This window comes from Geotrypetes seraphini, chromosome 8 (assembly GCF_902459505.1).
Source record: "Geotrypetes seraphini chromosome 8, aGeoSer1.1, whole genome shotgun sequence".
In the NCBI taxonomy this organism is placed as follows: domain Eukaryota; kingdom Metazoa; phylum Chordata; class Amphibia; order Gymnophiona; family Dermophiidae; genus Geotrypetes; species Geotrypetes seraphini.
The window spans coordinates 5,148,632-5,174,421 of NC_047091.1; the positions used below are offsets into that span (position 1 = coordinate 5,148,632).

General features: G+C 46.7%; 1 protein-coding gene across 1 annotated transcript in view; it reads left to right on the forward strand.

Annotated features, from left to right (window-relative positions):
- The window catches only part of ARID1A (AT-rich interaction domain 1A), a 126,009-nt gene that overhangs the window by 95,808 nt on the left and 4,411 nt on the right, over nt 1–25,790 (forward strand). The window contains exons 13-19 of the mRNA XM_033954811.1: nt 1,832–1,964; nt 2,187–2,359; nt 2,631–2,775; nt 2,918–3,043; nt 3,372–3,468; nt 4,802–5,696; nt 19,589–19,719. Coding sequence (XP_033810702.1) covers nt 1,832–1,964; nt 2,187–2,359; nt 2,631–2,775; nt 2,918–3,043; nt 3,372–3,468; nt 4,802–5,696; nt 19,589–19,719 — 1,700 coding nt within the window. The remainder of the gene's footprint in view (nt 1–1,831; nt 1,965–2,186; nt 2,360–2,630; nt 2,776–2,917; nt 3,044–3,371; nt 3,469–4,801; nt 5,697–19,588; nt 19,720–25,790) is intronic.

Consider the following 25,790-nt stretch of genomic DNA (forward strand, 5'->3'; position numbering starts at 1 on the left):
TACCAGATGCTAAAATCCACCTTAGGAGTCAGAAGACCCCCCCCACACACACACACACACACAAAACCTTAAACTAGATGTCATTGTAGACAATATGCTGAAATCTTAGTGTGCGACAGCCAGAAAAAGCAAACATGATGCTAGGATTATAAGGAAATGAATGATAAATAAGAGCAAGAATATTATAATGCCTCACTTTGAGGGTTGTGTTCAATTCTGGTTGCCATATCTCAAAAAAGTATATAGCGGACTTAAAAAGGCTCAAAGAAGAGCAACTAAAATTATGAGGAAGATTGCACTCCTTTCGTATAAGGAACGACTAAAGAGATTAGGGCTTTTCAGTCTGGAAAAGAGGCATCCAAGGGGAGATATGAGTAGTGTAAAACTGGTAAAAGTGAATAGATTTTCAAAACTATCAAAGACTAGGGGACACTCGTGAAGTTCTATTCATTCAATGAATAGTTAAGCTCGGGAACTTGTTGCCAGAGGATGTGACAGACTTGGGCGAAGCCACTGCTTGCCCTGGGATTGGTAGCATGGAATATTTCTACTCTTTGGATTTCTGACAGGTACTTGTGACCTGGATTGGCCACTGTTGGAAATTGGATATTGGGCTAGATGGACCATTGGTCTGACCCAGTATAACTTTTAGGTTCTCATAGTTAAGGCCTTCTATACTCAGTTCTATTCATGTCTTGGATCCTCCAGAAGACTGTTCGAGACGGGCCTTATTCTAGTTGCTACTTTCTGGCCTGGTCAACTCTTGATTCGCCCTACATTTTTCTCTAGGAGTGCACTTGAAAACTTCATCAGCCCTGTTAGTGCAGCAGGACATTGTATTACCGCCCCACTGCTTGCAAGGTTTTCATCTGGCAGCTGTGATGTTGAGAACTAGGTGGTTCCCATATTCCTGCATCAGAAATGGGTAAAGGGGGTCATTCAGCCTCCAAAAATAGTTCAAAATAAGAAATTTGTAAGTCCAAATGGGTTTGTATTTTCATTGGACTGCAAAATATAGTTTGCGTCTCCTGTTCAGTACAGGATGTCCTTGCCTACCTTCTTCACTTGTCCAGCACTGGGGGTTCTCTTTGGACAGCAGAGTAGAAGGATTGTGAAACTTTTGATGTAAACTAAACTTAGGTTTGTATACCGCACCATCTCCACAAGCGTAGAGCTCGGCACGGTTTACAGGGTTAGGTTGAAAAGGAGCTACAATGAAGGGTTATAGGAAAGGAGCTAGGAAGATAGAGAGGGACAGGGAACCAAAAAGTGGGAAGTGTTAGATTTTTGAAAAGAGCCAAGTTTTCAGGTGTTTGTGGAAGGATTGGAGGGAGCTTGAAATTCTGAGCGGGGATGTGAGGTTGTTCCAGAGTTCTGTGGTTCTAAAGGGGAGGGATGTTCCTAGTTTTTCTACGCGGGATATACTTTTTGCAGAGGGGAATGATAGTTTCAGTTTTTGGGAGGATCTAGTGGAATTAGGGTTAGAGGAATTCCAGAAGAGTAGGATAACTGGAGGGAGGATGCCATGTAGGATCTTGAAGGCTAAACAGGCACATTTAAAGAGGACTCTGGAGTGAACTGGGAGCCAGTGAAGTTTGGACAGGAGTGGGGAGACGTGGTCGAACTTGCCTTTTGCGAAAATAAGCTTGGCCGCGGCGTTCTGGATTAGCTGAAGTCTATGTAGGTAACCTTATTATCATTTTTTACTTCATGGCTTCACATGGGAGTTGAAGGACTTAACTAAGAATAGAGGGGCACCCAGATTGCCTGAATCTTTATTATGATGTGTTCCTTGGCTTTTGGCTACTCAAATCTTTTCTGTCATTTGCAGCGGGATCAGGTTCCATGCAAGGTCCTCAGACCCCTCAGTCTACTAGCAGCTCTATGGCAGAAGGAGGAGACTTGAAGCCACCAACTCCTGCATCTACACCACACAGTCAAATGGCCCCCATGCCAGGCATTAGGTAAATGAGGATTTTCTTTTCTGTGACTTGAGTTATTGGATGTAAAGATGCACATAGGTAGTGGAAGGGAGTTGGAAACTGCATTTCTTAAAGCCAGGTTGCTATCCTCCCTTTCAGTGTAGAATAAGGGAATGGGATATTGGGTGTGGCCCTTTGCTCATATAATAAACATAATTTTTGTTGTGGATCTCTTGTCAACATTTTTATTGAATTCTGTAACAGGAATAACTCTGTAGGACTCCAGGATGTGTTTCCTGATGGCAGTGATCCCACGTTTCCAAAGCGCAATTCTATGACGCCGAACCCTGGATATCAGCCTGGCATGAATACCTCGGATATGATGGGACGTATGCCCTATGAGCCGAATAAGGATCCTTATGGCAGCATGAGGAAAGGTATACTGAGCAGAAAGGGGTTGGGGAGAGGGGAATCTGTTAGGGCGATGCTTTCTTCAGGGCCAGGCTGGATGGTCATCTGGATCTCTTCTTTTTTTTTTTTTTTAAACCTTTAGTACTATTTTTGATTTCACCAGTTATCAGACTACAATTTGCTGCTAAGTCTCCTATTTTTGAAAACCTAAGTTCTGCCCTTTCTAAACTTTTGTTTCCAAGGAGCAGACTTGATGCTAATATGCCTTCTCCCCCTTTTGCCTTCTATCATCTCCAGGAGGTGATCCATTCTTGTCCTCTGGGCAAGGCCCAAATAGTGGCATAGGAGACCCTTACAACCGCACTGCAGGACCAGGGATGGGGAACATGGTGATGGGACAGCGACAGCACTATCCGTACGGAGGCCCTTATGATCGAGTGAGGTGAGTCGGCTTCCTGTTCAATCAGTCGATAATTAATAAAGTATTTTGAATGATTTGAATGTTGTCTATCACACTTTCTAAATCCCACCATGAACTACACACTTTTCTGCACATCAGTTAATTCTCATTTTGTTTATTTTAGGACGGAACCTGGAATGGGAACGGAGACTAATATGGGAACGGGAACAGCACAGGGCAGTATGATGTCTTCAAACCCGGACTCGGGGATGTACTCTCCCAACCGCTATCCCCAACAGCAACAGCAACGGTAAGGATGAGAGAATGACACGGGGACAAATTTTTTCCCGTTCCTACGGGAACTTGTCCCGTCCTGGCGAGTTCTTTTCCTGTCCCTGCCCCATTCCTGCAAGCTCTGTCCTCGTCTGCACAAGCCTCAAACACTTTAAAAACATACATGTTCTAAGCTTGTGCAGTTAAGGCAGAGCTTACAGAAATAGGACAGGGACAGTGACAAAAGGGGACAAATTTGTCCCTGTGTCATCCTCCTAACAGTCAATTATCAGGAGAAGATTTGCAATGAGTGCACAGAGTTCCTGAATATTGCAGTCTGTATTCATGTTTCTTTTCCTTCACAGACACGAGTCTTATGGCAGTCAGTTCCCCACGCAGGGCACACCCTCTGCGAGCCCATTCCCCAGTCAGCAGACAGCAATGTACCAACAGCCACAGCAGGTGAGCATCCTAGATCTCGCAAAACGCCTCCCTAGTCACAGGTCATTTTGTTCATTTAGATTTTATGATGGCACATAGAATTTTTTACAGGTACAAGCTCCCTTATCTGAAATGCTCGGGACAAGACATTGTGGACTTTAGAATTTTTCGGTTTTTGGAACGATCTGTCACCAGTGGCCGTAGCGTTTTATGTTTGTTGCCTCCTGCAGCTCTGCGGGCTTCTCTCTGCCACCTCCTGCTTGCTGACATCACTTCCTCGTTCCTTCCTGGCTGGACAGAACAGAGAGAAGCATGCGGGGCTGCAGCAGGCAACAAATAAGAATCACTGTGGCCACTGGCAACACCTCGGAGGTATACCAGTGTGAGGTAAGATGAAAAATCTTTACTACTATCAGTGTGGAGTGAAGTCTTTAAGGCCAGGTTTCACTTTTTGATGCTAAAAGTAAGTTGTTGCATTTGGGTTTTTTTTTTCCAAATTAGCAATGCAACAATGTTACAAAAAACTTTAGCTTTTTGGAGCTTTCCAATTTTTAGAATTTCAGAAAAAGGATCTTGTACCTGTGCTTCATTAGTGAATGGAGTAAATCGGCTCCTTAATTCTTTTTTATTGTAAATTTTACCCCCAACTTTTACAAAGCCGCGTTGGGCTTTTTAATCACCGGCCATGGCTGTATTAGCTCCAATGCTCTTAGAATTCCTATGAGTGCTGGAGCCAATACCACCGTAGCTGATGATAAAGAAGAAAAAAAACCTAACACAGCTTTGCAAATAAAAAGGGGGGGGAATGTTTGTTGCATGCTAGTATAGGATGATTTTATTTTTGGGTGGGGGGAATTAAGGTGATGGGAGAATGCTTTAGTATCCAAATTTAACTGATTTGTAATTTTGAGAGAAATTCCCTGGTGCTCCTTGCTATGGGTCTATCTGATTTGTTTCAGTACCCCTGGGATGCCTACCAGCCCACTGAGAGAGAGGATATGAATAAGCTGCTCAGTCTATAATTGGTTGTTTTCATGGAAAGCATTGTTTAATATAGTTTGACTTTACTGCCTCTGTTCACAGTTGAGTAGAATTTAGTTAGAAGTGGTTTTTTTTTTTTAAAGTCTTTGGTTTGTCTTCCACTGAGGACTGCCAGAGTCTGAGGGAATTGCTGATTTTGATTTCTGGGACTTTTCTCCTAGTCAATTTGAATATTTGCCTGTTGCTTCCACTTTCTGTTTGAAAGAATGGAAAAAGGTTTGTTGAAAAGCTCATCATTGACCTGAATGGGATATGAATGTTTCTACAATGCTGTAATACTAATCTAGTCTATGTGGGGTTTGTTTGTTTTCAGAACTACAAAAGGCCAATAGATGGCACTTATGGCCCCCCTACCAAGCGACATGAAGGGGATATGTATAATGTGCCATTTAGCAGTGGGCAGGGGCAACAGCAGCAGCAGCAGCCTCCACAAGCACAGCCTGTGGCTCAGAGCCAGCAGCCCAGCCAACCCCAGACGCCACAGCCATCACCCCAGCAGGATATATACAACCAGTACAGCAACACCTACCCTGCCGCCACTGATCGACGACCTGTCACTGGACCCCAGAACCAGTTCCCATTCCAGTTTGGCAGAGACAGGGTCTCTGCTCCCCCAGGCTCAAATACCCAGCAAGCCATGCCGCCTCAAATGATGGCCAGCCCAATGCAGTCAACGCCAGAGGGACCACAACAAGGAGGGAGCATATGGCAGGGACGTAATGAAATGGGGTACAACTATGCCAACAGGCAGGGTCCTAGTACTGCCCCCCAAGGGCCTGGGTATCATGGAGTGAATCGAACAGATGACATGTTGCATACAGATCAGAGGCTGAATCATGAAGGACAGTGGCCCTCTCATGTGAATCGTCAACCTCCCTATAACTCCTCTGCTCCTGTACCTCCAATAACACGGCCACCTCAATCCACCTATCAGACCTCTTCTAGCATGCAAAATCACATTCCTCAGGTATCCAGCCCAGCACCTATTCCCCGACCTTTAGAAAATCGTACCTCACCCAGCAAGTCTCCCTTCCTGCACTCGAGCATGAAAATGCAGAAGGCTGGTCCCCCTGTCCCTGCCTCCCATATAACGCCCACTTCTGTGCAACCCCCTCTGATACGACGAGACATCACCTTCCCTCCTGGATCTGTAGAAGTCTCACAACCTGTGTTGAAACAGAGGCGACGGTTGACAATGAAGGATATTGGTAAGGAATCCTGCATCCATCTGTTAGCGTTATTCCTTTTTCCCCAGGATTCAAGTATCCTGATAGGAATATAAATGCCGTAAGTTGAGGCCTTCCAAACCTGTCATGGGGACCTTGCAGCCAGTCTGGTTTTCAGTGTATTCTACAATGAATACACAAGAAAAATATTTGCATACATTAGAAACTTACATAAATTTCTGTCATACATATTCTTTGTGAATAACCTGAGAAGAAGACTGGTTAGAGGGCTAGATGCACAAAACACAGTTGCTAAGCCTATGCATGTCGCTATGGGCTGATTCCCCCTCCCCCCCCCGAATTCTAAACGGCGATCGATGTTCAAAATGGCTGCCATGCAAATGAGTTTTGTGAAGGGCAGTCGTAATCCCATCTGATCACTCGCTTAGAAACCGGCTCTCTCATATGCGCAGAGCTGGTTTGGGGAAACCCAAACAGCTAAGCAGTAGGAGAAGCCCAAAGCAGCCTCCTACCACTCAGCGGTTGGGGCTTTTTTTTTATGGCACAGATGTGTGCGTGTGTTACACATAGAGGCAGGAGGGATGCCCACTCCCTCCTGCCACTGTGAACCCCCCCCTCCCTTTTAAGCTGAACCACTTCCCCCTGCACTTCCTCTCTGTACTTCAATAAAAATCAACGAGAGGGATACCCATCCCCTCCTGCCACCGTAACTGCCACCCTCCCCCACTTTACCAAAAATTGACAGGAAGGATGCCCATTCTCTCTTGCCACCGGATAACCATCAGGAGGGATAGCCAATCCCTCCTGCTCACAGGCCCGCCATTCTAAAATGGTGGGCCTCCCCATCCCAGTGCATCCTGGGATGCTCAGGAAGGGGCCTAAGGCCCTGATTGGCTTAGACGCTTAAGGCCTCTCCCAGGGACACCTTAGGCATCTGAGCCAATCAGGGTCTTAAGCTTCTCCCTTTATCCCAGGATGCAGAGGGCCTAAGGCCCAGATTGGCTTAGACATTCCCTGGGAGGGTCCTTGGGCATCTGAGCCAATCGGGGCCTTAGGTCCCCCCTATGCATCCCAAGATGCACTGGGAAGTGGAAGGCCTGCCATTTTGGAGTGGCGGGCCTGTGAGCAGGAGGAATTCGGCATCCTTCCTGCTGATTTTTATTTTATTTTTGTTTTTTTAAGTGGGAGATTCATGGTGGCAGGAAGGAGTGGGCATCCCACCTGCCTCTATTTTTGTTTGGGGGGGTATGACTTGCGCACACACACACATTTGTGCCCAAAGGAAAAAAAATGAAGAAACAGGCAGACCTGGGTTTTTTAGGTCAGTATTTGCAGTCCGCTTATGGCACTGCAAATATTAAGCCATCAATCGGATGGCTCATTTTAATATTAATGACCTCATTTTAATTCTAATGAGGTCATTTGCATGCCAGAGTCGGACTTTTGTACGACTGCACAGAAAACCACGTGGTGAGCGGTTTTCAACATCAGGTTGGCAAATTCTGACAGTTGCTAAATCAGTCAATCTGGCTTAGCGACCATTGGTCCCCGATTGGAGCGTTTAGTGCATCTAGCTCAGTCATCAGGACAAATCTGGGAAGCCCTGACTTACCTAAGCTATCATAAGCCTTTCTTTTATTTTTAATTTTGTGTTTAAAGACAGGTGAATCAGTCGCACGATAGGGTGAGATCCAACTACACTAACATGGAATACGTTTCCAGAGCATTCTAGGAAAAATATCAGCCCCACAGAAAATGCAATGTGCTTTAGTAGGGGCATGCTTGTTATATAGCTAAAAGCAGTAGATTTCTCTCTCTCTTTTTTTCAGGCTAAATGTAGCCCTTAACAGTGCTTTTAACCCTTTGATCGGCAGATAGTGAAATGGCTGCTTTACGTAACTTGGTGTTGAACGAGAGCAACAGTGCCAAGTACACACGCGTTTGGAGATGCAGTTCTCCCATAAGAGCCATAGAAAACACATGTTGCTTCTGAGCAACAATGCCAAATAAAGGGTTAATTTGCATTTCTTTTAGTTAGGTGCTGTGGCCTTCCTTTCCCCCCCACCTCAAATGTCTTCTCTGTGGCTTCCCTCCTTAGACAAGCAGGAAAATTGTTTTTGTATTGTGGAATAATTCAGTAAGTATGTATACAAATGCTGGAAGCCTAAAGAATAAGACGGGAGAGTTGGAGTACCTAGCACTAAATAAAAAGGTTGATGATATAGGCATCTCAGAGACCTGGTGAAAGGAGGAGAATCAATGAGACACTGTTACCAGAGTGCAAATTATATTGCAATGATAAGAGTAGATCAAATTGGAGGGGGGGGGGTTGCACTATATGTTGGAGGGAATGGAATTGAACAAAATAAGCATTCTGAATGGCATGATAGTAACATGAAATCCATATGAATGGAATTCCACGTACAAAGGGAAGGTATATACACATAGGGCTTTACTACCTTCCCCCAGGATAATGAGCAGCCAGATGAAGAAATGTTTAGAGATTTGAAAACTGGGCAGTAACAGGTGATTTCAAATTCCTCAATATTGACTGGATAAATGTTACATCAAGGAGCGCAAGGGAGGTAAAATTCCTAGATGTAATAAATGACTACTGCTTGGAGCAACTGTTCCAGGAACCAACAAGAGGAGGGAGCTTGGTGGAATGCAATACGAGAGGTATCCGTGTTAGGTTCACTGGGAAACTGATCAAATTTGAGCTCATATCTGGAGTGATGGCGCTAAAGAAATCTACTGTAGTAGCATTTAATTTTTGAAAGGGTGGCTGATAAAATGAGGAAAATGGTTAAAAAGAAGCTAAAAGGATCAGTGGCAAAGGTTAGGACTTAAATCAGGCATTTATGGCGTCCCTCCAAACCAACACAGACAAATGGGTTTATGCACCTCTACCGGTAGGTGGAGATTGAGAATTGATGATTTCCAAGATAATTCTAACTGGGCTGAGCAGTCCCTCTGGAATCGGTCTCTACTCAGTCTCCAGCAGGTAGAGGTGGTAGGCCTGTGCTCGGTCATTTGAAAAAAAAAAAAAAAAGTATATTTCCCTCTCGGTGCTTGGTCAGTTTTCTTAATCTAATCTATGATTTATGAATCACACTGTGCCTATATAGGTTCAAGGCAACTTACAAAATTAAAGACCCATTCAATACATGGGGAGCTTACAGTGAATAGTCATCAAATGCAGGAAGTGCAAATCAAGGGTCGTTACAATCTAGTTAGGCTATGTGGTACAGACTGTTTATATACAAGTCAGAATTGGTTAAAAGCCTGCAGGGGTTTGCTTGGCCTTGGGGGTGCTACACTTGGGTGGCTGAGCCCCTCCCTTCACTTCCCCATCTTTTAGGGGGTGCCTCAGCTGCTTAGCTAATGGTTTATTCCCTGACGACTGCCAGTGAGGTTTGTCCCTTCTGTTTTGGAATTTAAAAGACTAAAGGACACCTTTGTAATTTTACCTGCTATTAGCTGTCTCTCTTTTGGCTATTCTGTGCTTTCTGGCCCTTCTGGAGTTTGCGGTGGTCCTTTGAGTCAGGCCAGCTCCCTATAGTTTCACTCCTGGCATTTTCCCACAGTGACCAGCTAAAGAAATGTCTGTCGTGCACCTACCGAGGTGTAGACACATCTGGAGCCTGCAAATTTTGTACGCAAGACCTGGACGAGGCAGGAGGCATCCAGAGATTCTGCTAGCTATGGGGATCCTCTTCTTGTTGCAGCTTCTGCTGTGATAGCAATGGTTCCACTTTTGGTGGGCTCTGCCACCATTTTGTTGGTGCCTGCGGATGCTGTGGCCTCAACTCAGCCCCTCCAATTGGACTTCTCTGCAGCCACGAGACCAGACCAGGCTTCCAGTCCTGCCATGAGTACTTCAGTTGGGCAGTTTTTTCTTCTATAAGGGCAGTTTTTTCTTCTATAAGTTTTTTCTTCTTTTTACCATGTATAAAGCTTTCTGCATGCAATAGGCTGGTGGTTCTCTGGGGTTGGATTCAATCAGGACTAGTGGTTGTTTGGGGGCTGCACTTGTTCCCTTGGGGCCCCAGCCTTCCCTTTCCACTCTTCCTCCTCCTCCGAAGCAGCAGAGTTTCTCCTAGGAGGAGAAGGGTTTAGTGGATAGTGATCTGTTGTCAGATGACAAAAGGGATTGGGCTGGTGAAGTTTCTGGAATTTGGTGGATTACAGGACCAGAGTCAACATGGATTCATTGGAGGTAGGTCTTATTAGATAAATCTGATCAATTTCTTTGACTGGGTGACCAGAGAATTGTTTTAGAGGGAGAGCACTACATATTTGTGTATTTAGATTTTAGCAAAGCCTTTGTCAATGTTCAACACAGACATCTAATAAATAAACTGAGTGGCCTCAGGATGGGCCCTAAAGTGATGGGCTGGGTCAAGAACAGGTTAAGAGGAAGATGACAGAGGGTAGTGGTCAATGGAGATCACTCTAAGGAAAGGGATGTTGCCAGTGGTGTGCCTTAAGGTTCTGTCCTTGGGCCTATTCTTTGTAACATTTTTATAAGTGATATTGCTGAAGGGCTGTCAGGTAAGATTTGCCTCTTTGCGGATAATACCAAAATCTGCAATAGACACACTGGATGATGTGAATGACATGAAGAAAGACCTAGCGAAGCTTGAAGAATTGTCTGCAATTTGGCAGCTAAAATTTAATGCTAAGAAATGCAAAGAACATATGTACACGACAGAAGAGTGGGACTTGGGTGTGATGGTATGTGGTGATCTTAAGGTGGCCAAACAGGTTGAAACAGTGATGTTGAAAGCCAAAAGGATGCTAGGGTGCATAGATAGAGTTATGGTCAGTAGGAAAAAGGAGATATTGATGCCCCTGTATAAGACTCTAGTAAGACCTCATTTAGAATATTGTGTACAATTCTGGAGACCATACTTTCAAAAAGATATAAAAAGGATGGAGTTGGTCCAGAAGAAGGCTACTAAAATGATGCATGGTCTTCATCATAAGGTGTATGGGGACAGACTTAAATGTCTCAATATGTATACTTTAGAGGAAAGACGGGAGAGGGGAGATGCATAAATGTGCATGAGTCAAGTCTTTCATTTTGAAAGAAAGCTCTGGAATGAGTTAAGAGGTGATAGGCTCAGGATTAATCTAAGGAAATACTTTTTTACAGAAAAGGTGGTAGATGTGTGAAACAGTCTCCCAGAAGAAGTGGTGGAGACACTGAATTCAAGAAGGTGTGGAATAGGCACGTGGGATCTCTTAGAGAGGAAGAGATAACGGTTACTGTGGATGGGCAGACTAGATGGGCTATTTGGCCTTTATCTGCCATCATGTTTCTATATGAGAGGTTTGGCCTTTGGAATTACCTCCTGGGGTGGACTCCTCTGGTCTATTTTTTTATCGTGAGGAGCTCCAAGAACTCATTGACCATGTGGCAATGGTCTTGCATTTTGAATGGGAACCCAAGGAAGCACCACGGATCATAGATCCCTGCTTCAGGGGGTTAGGAAGGTCTCCTAAGACAAGGCCATAGTGGAACAATTAAACAAATTCTTTGCTTCGATCCTCACAGAAGAAGATGTGGGGGAGTTACCAGTGCCAGAAATGGTGTAATGGATCAATTGAACAATAGCAAATTGCCTGTACTGGATAGCATACATCCCAGAGTGCTGATACAATTGAAAAATGAACATATAGAGCTATTGTTAGTAATTTATCTTTAAAATCCAGCATAGTACTGGATACTGGAGGGGTGCCAAGGTGACGCCAATTTTTTAAAAGGGTTCCAGAGGTGATCGGTTAATTTTAAATCGGCGAGTCCGACATCTGTGCCAGGTAGAATGGTAGAGACTATTATAAAGAACAAAATGCCAGAATATATACATATGGGAAAGGGGACCAGTTACAAACAATGTAACAGGAGTGATAAAATGCAAGTGTTGAACTGAAGGAAAATCACTCCGTGGACCTGTTCAAAGTATTATATGGATGATATAACAGAGTTCACAGGCTTGCTCAGAATCATGGAGGGGAAAACTGGGGCGAACCCCAGAGGAAAAACCACCTCACAGCCCAATCATCGCATGGAACTCGCAAGCTAAGTTTGCCTAAGTTCTTTGACTATAAGCTATAGTAAACCGTAGTTTTTTCACAACGTAAAAACATATATGAATTGATATAACCTCTGGTTCACTTGTCCATGCGATGATTGGACTGTGAGGTGGTTTTTCCTCTGGGGTTCGCCCCAGTTTTCCCCTCCATGATTCTGAGCAAGCCTGTGAACTCTGTTATATCATCCATATAATACTTTGAACAGGTCCACGGAGTGATTTTCCTTCAGTTCAGAATATATACATAAGCATGGATTAATGAGAGAAAGCCAACATGGATTTAGCCTTGGCTTACTAATCTACTGCATTTCTTTGAAGGGGTGAATGAACATGTGGATAAAGGTTACCAGGTCGATATTGTGTATTTGGATTTTCAAAAGGCATTTGACAAAGTATCTCATGAAAAACTTTTGAGGAAATTAGAAAGTCATGGGATAGGAGGTAATGTTCTATTATGGATTAAGAACTGGTTGAAAGGCAGAAAACAGGTTTAAATGGTCAATATTCTCAATGGAGAAGGGTAAATAGTGGGGTTCCCAAGGGGTCTTTTCTGGGATCGCTGCTTTTTAACATATTTATTGATATCTAGAGATGGGAATAATTAGTGAGATAATTATTACATGGGTTGATGACACAAAGTTGTGCAAGAGGACCGTGTGAGACAGACTGAGCATCAAAATGGCAGATGATTAATGTGAGCAAGTGCAAAGTGATGCATGTGGGAAAGAGGAACCCAAACTATCTATGTGATGCAAGGTTTCATTTTTGGAGTCACTGCTCAGGAAAAAGAACTAGGTGTCATCGTTCAGAATACATTGAAACCCTCAGTTCAGTGTGCGGCGGCGGCAGCTAAGAAAGCAAATAGAATGTTAGGAATTATCAAGAAAGGAATGGAAAACAAACGCTGAAAATGTTATAATGCCCATTTATCACTTTATGGTATGGCCACATCTCAAATACTGTGTGCAATTCTGGTTGTATGTGGAAAAAAATATATATATAGTGTTCCCCAGGTCATTCGCGGTCGGTGGTTCGCGGTCCCAGTCATTTGTGGTATTTTCTGACCAAAACCACCGACTAGAAGAGGACAGCTGGAGAGGCAGGAGAGAGCAGCCGGAGCGCCGGCGAGTGAAGGAAATCACTGTATGCTCTGACCGCCTCTTCCTGCACTAAGTTGGGCCATACCAATCAGGAGCTGCTTTGACACGCAGCTCCTGGTAAGGCCCGACTTTAGTGCAGGAAGAGGCGGTCGGAGCATACAGAGAGTGATTTCCTTCACTTGCCAGCACTCCGGTTGCTCTCTCCTGCCTCTCCCGCTGCCCTCTCCAGTCTCCCTCACGAAAAACCGTATTCACAGTTTTTCAAGATTCACGGGGGTTCCTGGAACGGAATGTCTGTGAATTTCGGGGGAGTACTGTATAGTGGAATTAGAAAAAGTACTGAGAAGGGCAATGAAAATGATAAAAGGGATGGGACAGCTTCCTTATGAGGAAAGACTAATGCAGCTAGGGCTCTTCAGCTTGGGGCTTAAGGGTGGTATGATAGAGGTCTATAAAATACTGAGTGGAGTGGAAAGGGTAGATGTGAATCGCTTGTTTACTCTTTCCAAAAATACTAGAATTAGGACGGAGTGGAATGATATGACCTAGAGGCGGGAACAAAGTGTGAAGTCATTAAATTTGCAGATGACACCAAACTATACAGCAGGGCTCAAACCCAGGAAGACTGCGAGGAGCTCCAAAAAGATCTAACACAGCTGGAAAAGTGGGCCGAAAAATGGCAGATGAGCTTCAACGTGGGAAAATGCAAGGTCATGCACGTGGGGAAAAAGAACCAGATGTTCACATACAAAATGGGGGGAACACCACTAGGGGTTAGTAACCTGGAGAGAGACCTGGGAGTGATGGTAGACGCAACACTGAAGGCATCGGCGCAATGCGCCACAGCCTCTAGGAAAGCAAACAGAATGCTGGGTATCATTAAGAGGGGTATTACGACCAGGACGAAGGAAGTTATCATGCCGCTGTATCGTGCAATGGTACAGCCGCATCTGGAGTACTGTGTCCAGTACTGGTCGCCATACCTCAAGAAGGACATGGCGGTACTACTTCACCCCAACCTGCAGCCTCTACACCTGACAGCTTGGTTCCTCTCAACGTAACCCCTCTCCAGTTTTCTCAACCTGTGAGGGATGTCCTAGAAGCTTCAAGGAAGCCTGCTACTAGACAATGTTACCACCAAAAGTGGACTAGATTTTCTGCTTGGTGTTCTTCTCATCATCATGAGCCACAACACTCCTTCTTGTCTTCAGTTTTGGATTATCTTTTGCTCCTTTCTCATTCTGGCCTCAAGTCTACATCGATACGAGTCCATCTTAGTGCACTTGCTGCTTTTCATCAGCCTCTTCAAGGGAAACCCCTCTCTGCTCATCCGGTGGTTTCCAGATTCATGAAAGGACTTTTACACGTCAATCCTCCCCTCAAACCACCCCCAGTGGTTTGGGACCTCAATGTTGTTCTTTCTCAGCTTATGAAACCTCCATTTGAACCAAGGCTCATCTGAAATACCTTACTTGGAAAGCGGTGTTTCTTATTGGCCTTACTTCTGCTCGTCGAATTAGTGAGCTTCAAGCATTGGTTGCGGATCCACCTTTCACAGTGTTCCACCATGACAAGGTGGTCCTTCGCACTCATCCAAAATTCCTCCCCAAAGTGGTCTCGGAATTTCATCTGAATCAATCCATTGTTTTTCCTGTGTTCTTCCCAAAGCCTCACTCTCTCTCGGGAGAATCAGCTCTTCATACTTTGGACTGTAAACGTGCTTTGGCTTTCTACCTGGAACGCACCAAGCCACACAGAACTGCTCCTCAACTTTTCATCTCCTGTGATCCGAACAAGTTGGGACGCCCCATCTCTAAGCATACCATCTCCAACTGGATGGCGGCTTGTATCTCTTTCTGCTATGCCCAGGCTGGATTACCCCTTCACAGTTAAGTCAGAGCAATGACAGCTTCTGTAGCCTTCCTCAGATCATAGAAACATAGAAACATAGAAATAGACGGCAGATAAGGGCCAAGGCCCATCCAGTCTGCCCACCCTAATGTCCCTCCCCTACCATTGCCCTGTGAATAGATCCCTCCTCTTCCTTTGCCCTGTGAATAGATCCCACGTGACGATCCCATCTGGCCTTAAAATCAGGCACGCTGCTGGCCTCGATCACATGTAGTGGAAGACTATTCCAGCGATCAACCACCCTTTCTGTGAAAAAGAATTTCCTGGTGTCAGCTCGTAGTTTCCCTCCCCTAATTTTCCACGGATGCCCTCTTGTTGTCGTGGGACCCTTGAAGAGGAAGATATCTTCCTCCGTCTCTATGCGGCCCGAGAGATACTTGAACGTCTCGATCATGTCCCCCCTCTCTCTGCGCTCCTCGAGTGAGTATAGCTGCAATTTGTTTAACCGTTCCTCGTATGGGAGATCCTTGAGTCCTGAGACCATCCGAGTGGCCATTCTCTGAACTGACTCCAGTCTCAGCACATCCTTGCGATAATGCGGTCTCCAGAATTGCACACAGTATTCCAGGTGGGGCCTCACCATGGATCTATACAATGGCATAATGACTTCCAGCTTTCGGCTGACGAAGCCTCTGCGTATGCAACCCATGACTTGTCTTGCTTTGGATGAAGCTTGCTCCACTTGATTGGCAGCCTTCATGTCCTCACTGACGATCACCCCTAGGTCACGTTCTGCTTCAGTTCTTGTAAGGATCTCGCCATTTAGGGTGTAAGTCTTGCATGGATTTTGGCTGCCCAGGTGCATAACTTTGCATTTTTTGGCATTGAAGCTGAGTTGCCAGGACCTAGACCAGCGCTCTAGTAGGAGTAGGTCGTGCATCATGTTGTCGGGCATTGAAACATCATCTATTGTGCATTTGCCCACTACATTACTTAGTTTGGCGTCATCGGCGAATAATGTTATTTTACCCCTAAGCCCTTCTGCCAAGTCCCTTATAAAGATGTTGAATAGGATTGGGCCCAAGACCGAGCCCTGTGGCACTCCACTGATCACCTCCGTCATTTCAGAGGGTGTGTCGACACCAATTGAGGAAATTTGTAAGGCTGCCACTTGGTTCTCGGTTCACACCTTCACTTCTCATTATTGTCTGGATACTTTCTCCAGACGGGATGGACAGTTTGGCCAAACAGTATTACAAAATTTATTCTCCTAAGTTGCCAACTTTCCCACCATCCCATTGTGGTTAGCTTGGAGGTCACCCATTAGTGAGAATACCTGCCTGCTTGTCCTGGGATAAAGCAATGTTACTTACCGTAACAGTTGTTATCCAGGGACAGCAGACAGCTATTCTCACGTCCCGCCCACCTCCCCTGGGTTGGCTTCTCTGCTAGCTATCTGAACTGAGGAGACGCGCCCTGGTTTGGGCGGGAAGGCACTCACGCATGCGCAGTGTGGGCGACTCGAAACTTCTAAGGTTTCTACAAACAAGTATGCTTGTGAGATGTCCGCATCGGGGCTCCGTCGGATGATGTCACCCACTAGTGAGAATAGCTGCCTGCTGTCCCTGGATAACACTGTTACGGTAAGTAACATTGCTTTATTGCAGTTCCGTTGGATTTTTTTGTTTGTTGTTGCCTTAAACCACAACTTAGTTGTGGAAACAGCTCTAAAACCTGCTGGTAGCTCACGTTCATACATCAGCACTTCTGGCAGAGAAAGTAGAACATTGGGCAGATTTGGAATACATATTTTCCAAATCTTCTATGCTGACAACTAAATTGTAATTTTTATGACTTTGTCTCAAGTCATCAATTCAACAACTTCCACAGTTTCAATGTCTACTTTCTGATAAACAGGAATCTTTCCAACAACTGTGTACAGACCTCTTGGAAACAAGAAGATTCCTGATCAGGTCTGCATTTGATGCAGTGGAAATTTTCATCTAGAACATCTGTGCAGTTTCCATTGCTATGCGCAGGCAGGCTTGGTTACATGCGTCAGGCCTAGACCCCAATATTTGACTGCTTTTCAAATATCCCATGTACAGGGGACAACCTATTTGGGGATCACATAGAAGAAACAGTGAACAAGATTAAAAAACATTGAATGCATGATTACCTTGTTCCACATCCTCATCTTCATTGTACTACTACTATGAATTATTTGTATAGCGCTACCAGACACACGCAGCGCTGTACAGAGTCATAAAGAGTAAGAAAACAGTCCCTGCTTGAAAGAGCTTACAATCCAAACAGGCAAGACAGACAAACAGGATGACATGGATACAGTTAAGGGGAACGGTTAATCAGTTGGTTGGGTTGGAGGGCAGAGGAGTAAGGTTGAGGATTGAAAGCTATATAAAAAAAGTGGGTTTTCAGTCTGCTTTTAAACAAGGGAAGGGGCTTGACAGACAAACTCGGGTAATTTATTCCGGGCATAGGGGGCAGCTAGATGAAAGGAACGGAGTCTGGAATTGGCAGTGGAGGAAAAGGGTAGCGCTAAGAGTGACTTAACCGAAGAACGGAGTTCTCTGGGAGGTGTATAAGGAGAGATATTGAGGGGCAGCAAAATGAACACACTTGTAGGTCAGCAATAAGATCTTGAACTGTATGCGATGGCAGATAGGGAGCCAGTGAAGTGACATGGAGTCGCGCAGCAGAGTTTTGTACAGATTGCAAGGGGAAGAGGTGATACCAGGGATACCAGTTAGGAGTAGATTTCAGTAATCTAAGCATGAGGTTATGAGAGCTTGGACAAGGGTCTGGGTAGTGTGCTCAGAGAGGAAGGGGTGAATTTTGGTGATATTGAAGAGAGAATGGACAGGTCTTAGCAGTTTGTTTGGATATACATAGAAATTGAAAGGTCCAGCTGCGTGTGTATCCAAAGTGCTTCCTAAAGTGGTCACAGAATTCCATCTTAATAAAAGCAGAGTTCTTCTATACTATTTTTCCTCCTTGCGTGACTTGCCAGTGGAGTAATATTTTCATTCCTTGGACTGCAGAAGAACACCTTTTTTTTTAACCTAAAAGCAACTGCAAGCCTCCGTCATACCAATCGGCTGTTCATCACCTACAACCCAGCCAATCCAGGTCAGCTGGCTTCTATGTTGATTTGAGTTGTGCTACACTAAGGCAGATCAGCCCATAGCCTAGCAGTATAGGAACATTCAGATTATGTGCAACAGCATCTACAGCAGTAAATTTCCATTCAGGATATTTGCAAAGCAGCGACTTGGTCCTCCATACACACATTTAGGAGAAATTGCTGTTTGGACCAGGGTTCAGCACATTCAGTCCTACATCCCCCGCTGCTACTCTCTGATGAGGATGGCTGCTGGAGGAAGATTCTCGGGCCTCACTTCTCTTCATGAAGTCTCTCAGTGCCCTCTTCCTTAGCTTGCGTGCACGTGGTGACATGTGCGCACAATGCAAGCCACACGGAAACCTCAAGCGCCGGATCCAATCAGTGGGCGCACAATTCATGAGGATCCAGTGTGTTCATCCTCCTCCTGCATCCCAGTTGTTTCTTTAGATGATTCAGGCATCTTCAAGTTGATGAGTAGAAAAGTTGTAATGGAGAGCTGTAGAAAAATCCGACCGATGGGAACGGGCGGAAACTAAAGACTGGGGATTAGGGGGAAGCAGGGGGAAATGGGTAGGGCTCGGGCATGCCCAGTGGGGCCCGGGCACTCACATGCTCAGAGAAAAAAAATAAATAAATAAATCTCTGAGCTATTGGAGAGCTTATCCGCAAATTGGGAGGTGTTGGGACAACACCCATATGTGGCTGACTCATCCTGCTTGTCCTAGGAGAACCTGTTTGCTCTCTGATTTCTACCAGCTCCCTTATCCAGATTACAGCTAGGGACTCACCATCAAGTGTGAGAAAGCGAAGTTTACCTCTAACAGGGGTTCTCTGTAGATAGCAGGGGAATGCAGACACACTTAACCCTCCCTCCATCTCCTCTAAATTTATGGAGACAAAATGGACAGAGCGAGGGGAGGGGCACCGACATCATAGAAATAGACGGCAGATAAGGGCCACGGCCCATCCAGTCTGCCCACCGCAATGACCCTTCCCCACCTAACTCAGTGAATAGATCCCACGTATATATCCCATTTGGCCTTAAAATCAGGCACGCTGCTGGCCTCAGTGACCTGAAATGGAAGATTATTCCAGCGGTCAACCACTCTCTCAGTGAAAAAGAATTTCCTGGTGTCACTGTGCAGTTTCCCTCCCCTCCAGGTTCAATCTGACACCTACATTCCCCTGCTGTATACGGAGACCCCATTACAGGTAAGCAACTTTGCTTTCTTCGTAACTTTACCGCACACTCTTTAGTCCTTGTACTTTTTGGAAAGAATAAACAAGCAATTGATGTCTATCTACACACTCTACCCTATTCTGTTTCATAGTCTCCGTCATATCTCCCTAAGAAGGCATTTTTCCACATGGGAATCAATAGTTTGGATTCTGAGAGCTACTTTAGGACAGTAGAACTAATCCTGTCTTTTGAAAGCTACATATAGGTGTTTTGGAACATGTACAGATCATAATATTTGATTCCCAAAATGGTTAACTTAGATATAAGATGTTGCAGAGAATAGATCTTTATTTTTATTTTTTTTTGCCACTATTGAATAAGTAGAGAAGCCAGGAACGTTGTGTGTTTTTGTTTTGTTTAACACTGACCCAGTAGTTGTGTCCTGTTTTGAAATCTCAACTTATCTGAATTTTAGAGAATAAAAAGTGGAAATTTCTCCTAGCAGGATTTGGAAACTCATAGTATCCTCTTTGTTTCAGGAACCCCTGAGGCATGGAGAGTGATGATGTCACTCAAGTCGGGGCTGTTGGCTGAGAGCACATGGGCCCTGGATACCATTAACATCTTACTGTATGATGACAACAGTATCATGACATTTAACCTCAGCCAGGTGAGTAGATACCCACCTGCAACCTCTGGACGTTATTACTAGAAGTGTTTTGCTGGTGTCTTAAGACGGTCTCACTGTAGAATACAGTCACAGTACTGGCTAATACGTATGTCTCCCTTCTATGATAGGACAGTTTGTAACTGTAGCTCTAAAGGAAAGTAGAAACTGGATTTATATCTGATAGTGAAACTGTTCCATATGCCTTCAGCACAGTGGGGAGATTAGAAGTGTGCATTGTGCGTCACTGTTAATGGGGAGCAACAGGATTTCTTGCCTTTATCCTCTCAGGGAATGGGCGCTTTTTAGTCCTTGATTTTGTAGTAGTGACAAGGTAACTGAGGACATATAACCAATTAGAAAGCATGTTTATTGTCTGTTTCAATCCCTCTCTAAGCCTTGCTTTTCTTATAGCTTCTCTTCTGCTTCAAGCAGCTTCCTGGTCTCCATTGATTCTGCTTACATTATCCCAGGACAAGCAGGCAGCATATTCTTAACGCATGGGTGACGTCACCGACGGAGCCCCGGTACGGACCTTTTTAACTAGAAAGTTTTAGATGGCCGCACCGCGCATGCGCGAGTGCCTTCCTGCCCGACGGAGGAGAGCGTGGTCCCCAGTTTCTTCGTTTCCGCGGAGCGAAGAAGACGCATGTGTTTTCAACGGCCGTTGAAAAACTAATTTTTGCCTTCTCGCTCGCGTATTTTTTCACTTTTTTTCCTTTTTTCTTATCGGATTCCCTTTATTTTTGTTAAAAAAAAAAAATAACTCGTCGAGTTTTCCTTATTTTTTCAGGCCGGCCCCGGCGGGGCCTGTTGCCACCATACAGGCCTCCAGGTTCGATTTTGCGGAGGCCGTGTTTCCATTCATGCCCCCTCAACCGGGTTTTAAGAAGTGCCAGCGGTGTGCATGCCCGATCTCCCTCACCGACCCACACAATTGGTGCCTCCAGTGCTTGGGTCCAGAGCATCGGGCTGACACCTGCACCTGCTGTGCTACGCTTAAAAAGCGTACTTTGAAAAATCGGCAGATCCAGCAAAATATTTTGTTTGGTACCGGATCTGCCATGGAACCGGCTGCGACGTCGACGGCACCACAAAAGTCGGCACCGACGACATCAACACCACCGGACCCTTCCTCGGGGTCGTTGGGCCCAGGTAAGCCGGCTAAGAAGCCTCCCACTTCCCTTGAGCGCCCTCCTGCCACGGTTGCGACACCGGCCCTCCCGGCACCGCACCGGCCCCGCAAACGCTCCGATCTCGGTGAGTGCCTCATCATCGGCCTCCTCATCGCCGGAGCGTAGAGCGGCACCTATGGTACCGAAGAAGAAAAAAGCGGTACCGGTGCCTCCCCTGGATGACCGCATCGCGGCCATACTCCAAACACAGTTACAGGAGCAGCTGTAGCAACAGCTCCAACAACTGTTGCCGGCGTTGCTGGCACCGCACCTTCCGGTACGGGACCGATCTGAGCCTCACACTGTCCCATCGGTGTCGACCCCCTCGGTACCGATTAATACTTCCATGCCGGTGCTCTTGGCAGAAACACCTACAGTACATACCCGTGATGCTGCCGACCCTGTCCGGTCCCAGGAACGACATCAGTCTTCCTCACCCGGTACCGCCTCGGTGCGCTCAGGCAAATCTCTTTCAAAGACCCGCCATGCCGAGCCCTCCACACCGATGCCCAAACGTACGCACCCCGACGTTAGGGACCCAGATTTGTGGGAAGACTCCCCTCACGGTACCGAGGAGGACGCTTTGTCAACCGACGAAGAACCCTCCATGACCGATACCGTCTCCAAACCAGAGCAATCCTCTTTCTCCAAATTCCTTAGGGAGATGTCAGCAGCTCTTTCCATTCCCTTAGAGTCCGACTCTAAAAAGTCTCAGGCTTTCCTCGATGCCCTAGACTTTGAGCAACCTCCCAAAGAATTTCTGAAGTTGCCCCTCCACGACATCTTACGGGAAACTTTCTATAAAAACTGGGAAGCTCCCTTCACGGTTCCTGGAGCCCCTCGTAAATTGGATAGCTTGTACTGGGTTATTCCAATCCCAGGGTTTGATAAACCTCAATTGACCCAAGAGTCCCTCCTGGTGGAATCTACTTTGAAAAAATCTCAGGGTTCCAGTGTATATGCCTCCACCCCTCCTGGCAGAGAGGGAAAAACCATGGATAAATTTGGTAAGCGCCTTTTCCAAAATGCCATGTTAGCCAATAGAGCCAACAACTACACCTTCCACTTCTCCTTCTACATGAAGCATCTGGTGCAACAGCTCTCCTCCTTACAGAAATACCTCCCTGAACGTAAGGTCCCTCTTTTCCAGCAACATATTTCCAGCCTCCTCCAACTCAGGAAATTCATGGTTCGCTCCATCTACGACTCATTTGAGCTGACCTCTCGCGCATCTGCCATGGCGGTGGCCATGCGACGTTTGGCATGGCTGAGAGTCTCTGACCTGGACATTAACCACCAGGACCGCCTGGCTAACGCACCTTGTCTGGGTGATGAACTCTTCAGAGAGTCCCTGGACTCTACAACCCAGAAACTCTCAGCACATGAGACCAGGTGGGACACTCTGATTAAACCTAAAAAGAAGACTCCACCTGCTCGCACCTACAGACAGCAGTCTTCCTACCAGCGCAGGTTCTCGGCCAGACCTCTCAACCCGCCTCAACAGCAGCCTCGCCGACCTCGTCAACAGCATCAATCTCAGGCTCGCTCAAAGTCCCACCAACCTGCCAAGCCTCTCCCTCCGTCAAAACCATCTCAGCCCTTTTGACTTTTTCCTCCAGGGCATAGCCAGTCTCCCATCATCATTGCCTCTTCCTCAGCCTATCGGAGGTCGCTTCCAAATCTTCCTCAGCCGTTGGGAGGTCATCACATCAGACCAATGGGTCCTCAACATCATTCGCCACGGCTACTCTCTCAACTTCCAGACTCTTCCACCAGACAATCCTCCCGTAGAGTCTGCTTCTCACTCCTCCCAAACTCCCCTCCTCCTGAGGGAGGTCCAATCCCTCCTTCTTCTCAATGCCATCGAAGAGGTGCCTCCGGACCAAAGGGGTCAGGGATTCTACTCCTGCTACTTCCTGGTTCCCAAGAAGACAGGAGACCTTCGTCCCATCCTCGATCTCTGGGACCTCAACAAGTGTCTGGTCAAGGAGAAGTTCAGAATGCTCTCCCTTGCCACGCTTTACCCTCTTCTCTCTCAACACGACTGGCTATGTTCCCTGGACCTCAAAGAGGCCTACACTCACATCCCAATCAATCCAACTTCACGTCGCCACCTACGGTTTCAGATACAGCACCGTCACTATCAGTACAAAGTGCTACCTTTTGGCCTCGCTTCATCGCCCAGGGTGTTCACCAAGTGCCTTATTGTGGTGGCGGCCTTCCTCAGGTCTCACAACCTCCAGGTGTTCCCCTACTTGGACGATTGGTTGGTGAAAGCACCTACGTCTCCACTTGTGCTACAAGCCACTCATCACACCATCTCTTTCCTCCATCTCCTGGGGTTCGAGATCAACTACCCCAAGTCGCATCTGCTTCCCACACAGCGACTTCAGTTCATTGGAGCAGTTCTCGACACCACACTAATGAGGGTGTTTCTCCCCTCCGACCGTCAACGGACCCTGCTCCACCTCTGTCGTCAGGTGCTCCTTCATCACTCCATTCCTGCCCGACAGAAGATGGTCCTCCTGGGCCACATGACCTCGACGGTCCATGTGCTTCCTCTGGCGCGACTCCACCTCAGGACACCTCAATGGACTCTTGCCAACCAATGGTCACAGACCATTGATCTTCTTTCTCATCCCATCTCTGTGACATCATCTCTTCAGCAATCTCTTCAATGGTGGTTGAACTCCTCAAATCTTTCCAGGGGTCTACTCTTTCATCTACCCCCTCACTCCATGATCATAACCACGGATGCCTCCTCCTATGCGTGGGGAGCTCACCTGGGAGATCTACGCACCCAGGGACTCTGGACCCCTCAGGAGCGTCAACATCACATCAATTTCCTGGAACTCGGAGCCATGTTCTATGCTCTCAAGGCCTTCCAGCACCTTCTCTGCCCTCAGGTTCTTCTCCTGTGCACAGACAATCAAGTCGCCATGTACTACATAAACAAGCAAGGCGGCACCGGATCTCGCCTCCTTTGTCAGGAGGCTCTCAGCATCTGGACCTGGGCCACGGCCCGCAATCTCTTCCTCAAGGCTGTCTATATCCAGGGCGAACAGAACTCCCTGGCCGACAATCTCAGCCGCATCCTTCAACCTCACGAGTGGACTCTGGACCCTTCAACACTCCACTCCATCTTTGCTCGCTGGGGCACTCCGCAGGTGGACCTCTTTGCAGCGCCTCACAACCATCAGCTGCCCCAGTTCTGTTCCAGACTCTTCTCTCCTCATCATCTGACCCCAGATGCATTCCTGCTCGACTGGACGGATCGGTTTCTCTATGCCTTTCCTCCACTACCTCTGATGTTACGGACGTTATCCAAACTCCGCAGGGACAGGGTCACCATGATTCTCATCGCTCCTCGGTGGCCTCGCCAACACTGGTTCTCCTTCCTGCTTCAGCTCAGCTCCAGGGAGCCCATTCCTCTTCCTGTGTTTCCTACTCTACTTACGCAGCAACATCAGTCTCTACTGCATCCCAATCTGTCTTCGCTCCACCTGACTGCTTGGTTTCTCTCGGGCTGACCTCTCCAGAGAATCTGTCTCAGCCTGTCCGTCGCATTTTGGATGCCTCCAGGAAACCGGCCACCCTCCAATGTTACCATCAGAAGTGGACCAGGTTCTCCTCTTGGTGTCTACTGCATCATCACGATCCCACCTCATTAGCGGTGGAAACTGTACTGGACTATTTGCTCTCTCTGCCCGACGCTGGCCTCAAGTCTACCTCAATCAGAGTCCACCTCAGTGCCATCACTGCGTTTCATGAGCCTATCCTCGGAAAACCTCTCACGGCTCATCCACTGGTTTCCCGGTTCATGAGAGGCCTCTTCAATGTCAAACCACCTCTGAAGCCTCCTCCTGTCGTCTGGGACCTGAATGTGGTTTTATCAGCCCTCATGAAACCCCCTTTTGAGCCTCTTGCCACAACTTCGCTCAAACTTCTAACATGGAAGGTGCTTTTCCTCATTGCCGTCACCTCTGCCAGGAGGGTTAGTGAGATGCATGCACTGGTCGCTGATCCACCGTTCACTGTTTTTCATCATGACAAGGTGGTTCTGCGTACCCATCCTAAATTCCTTCCCAAGGTGGTCTCGGCTTTTCACCTCAACCAGTCCATTGTGTTGCCTGTCTTTTTCCCTAAACCCCATTCTCATCCTGGGGAACAGGCGTTGCACACGCTGGATTGTAAGCGTGCCCTTGCATACTATCTTGACCGTACCAGGGTTCACCGCTCGTCCCCTCAGCTCTTTCTGACCTTCGATCCTAACCGTCTAGGTCGCCCTGTCTCTAAACGGACGCTTTCCAACTGGCTTGCTGCCTGTATTGCGTTCTGTTATGCTCGGGCCGGTCTCTCACTGGAAGGTGCTGTCACGGCCCACAGGGTCAGAGCTATGGCTGCTTCTGTGGCTTTCCTCCGTTCCACGCCCATCGAGGAAATCTGCAAGGCTGCCACTTGGTCCTCAGTTCACACGTTCACTACTCACTATTGTCTGGATGCCTTCTCCAGACGGGATGGACACTTCGGCCAATCTGTGTTACAAAATTTATTTTCCTAATGGCCAACCATCCCTCCTCCCTCTCTGTTAGCTTGGAGGTCACCCATGCGTTAAGAATATGCTGCCTGCTTGTCCTGGGATAAAGCACAGTTACTTACCGTAACAGGTGTTATCCAGGGACAGCAGGCAGATATTCTTACGTCCCACCCTCCTCCCCAGGTTGGCTTCTTAGCTGGCTTATCTTAACTGGGGACCACGCTCTCCTCTGTCGGGCGGGAAGGCACTCGCGCATGCGCGGTGCGGCCAACTAGAACTTTCTAGTTAAAAAGGTCTGTACCGGGGCTCCGTCGGTGACGTCACCCATGCGTTAAGAATATCTGCCTGCTGTCCCTGGATAA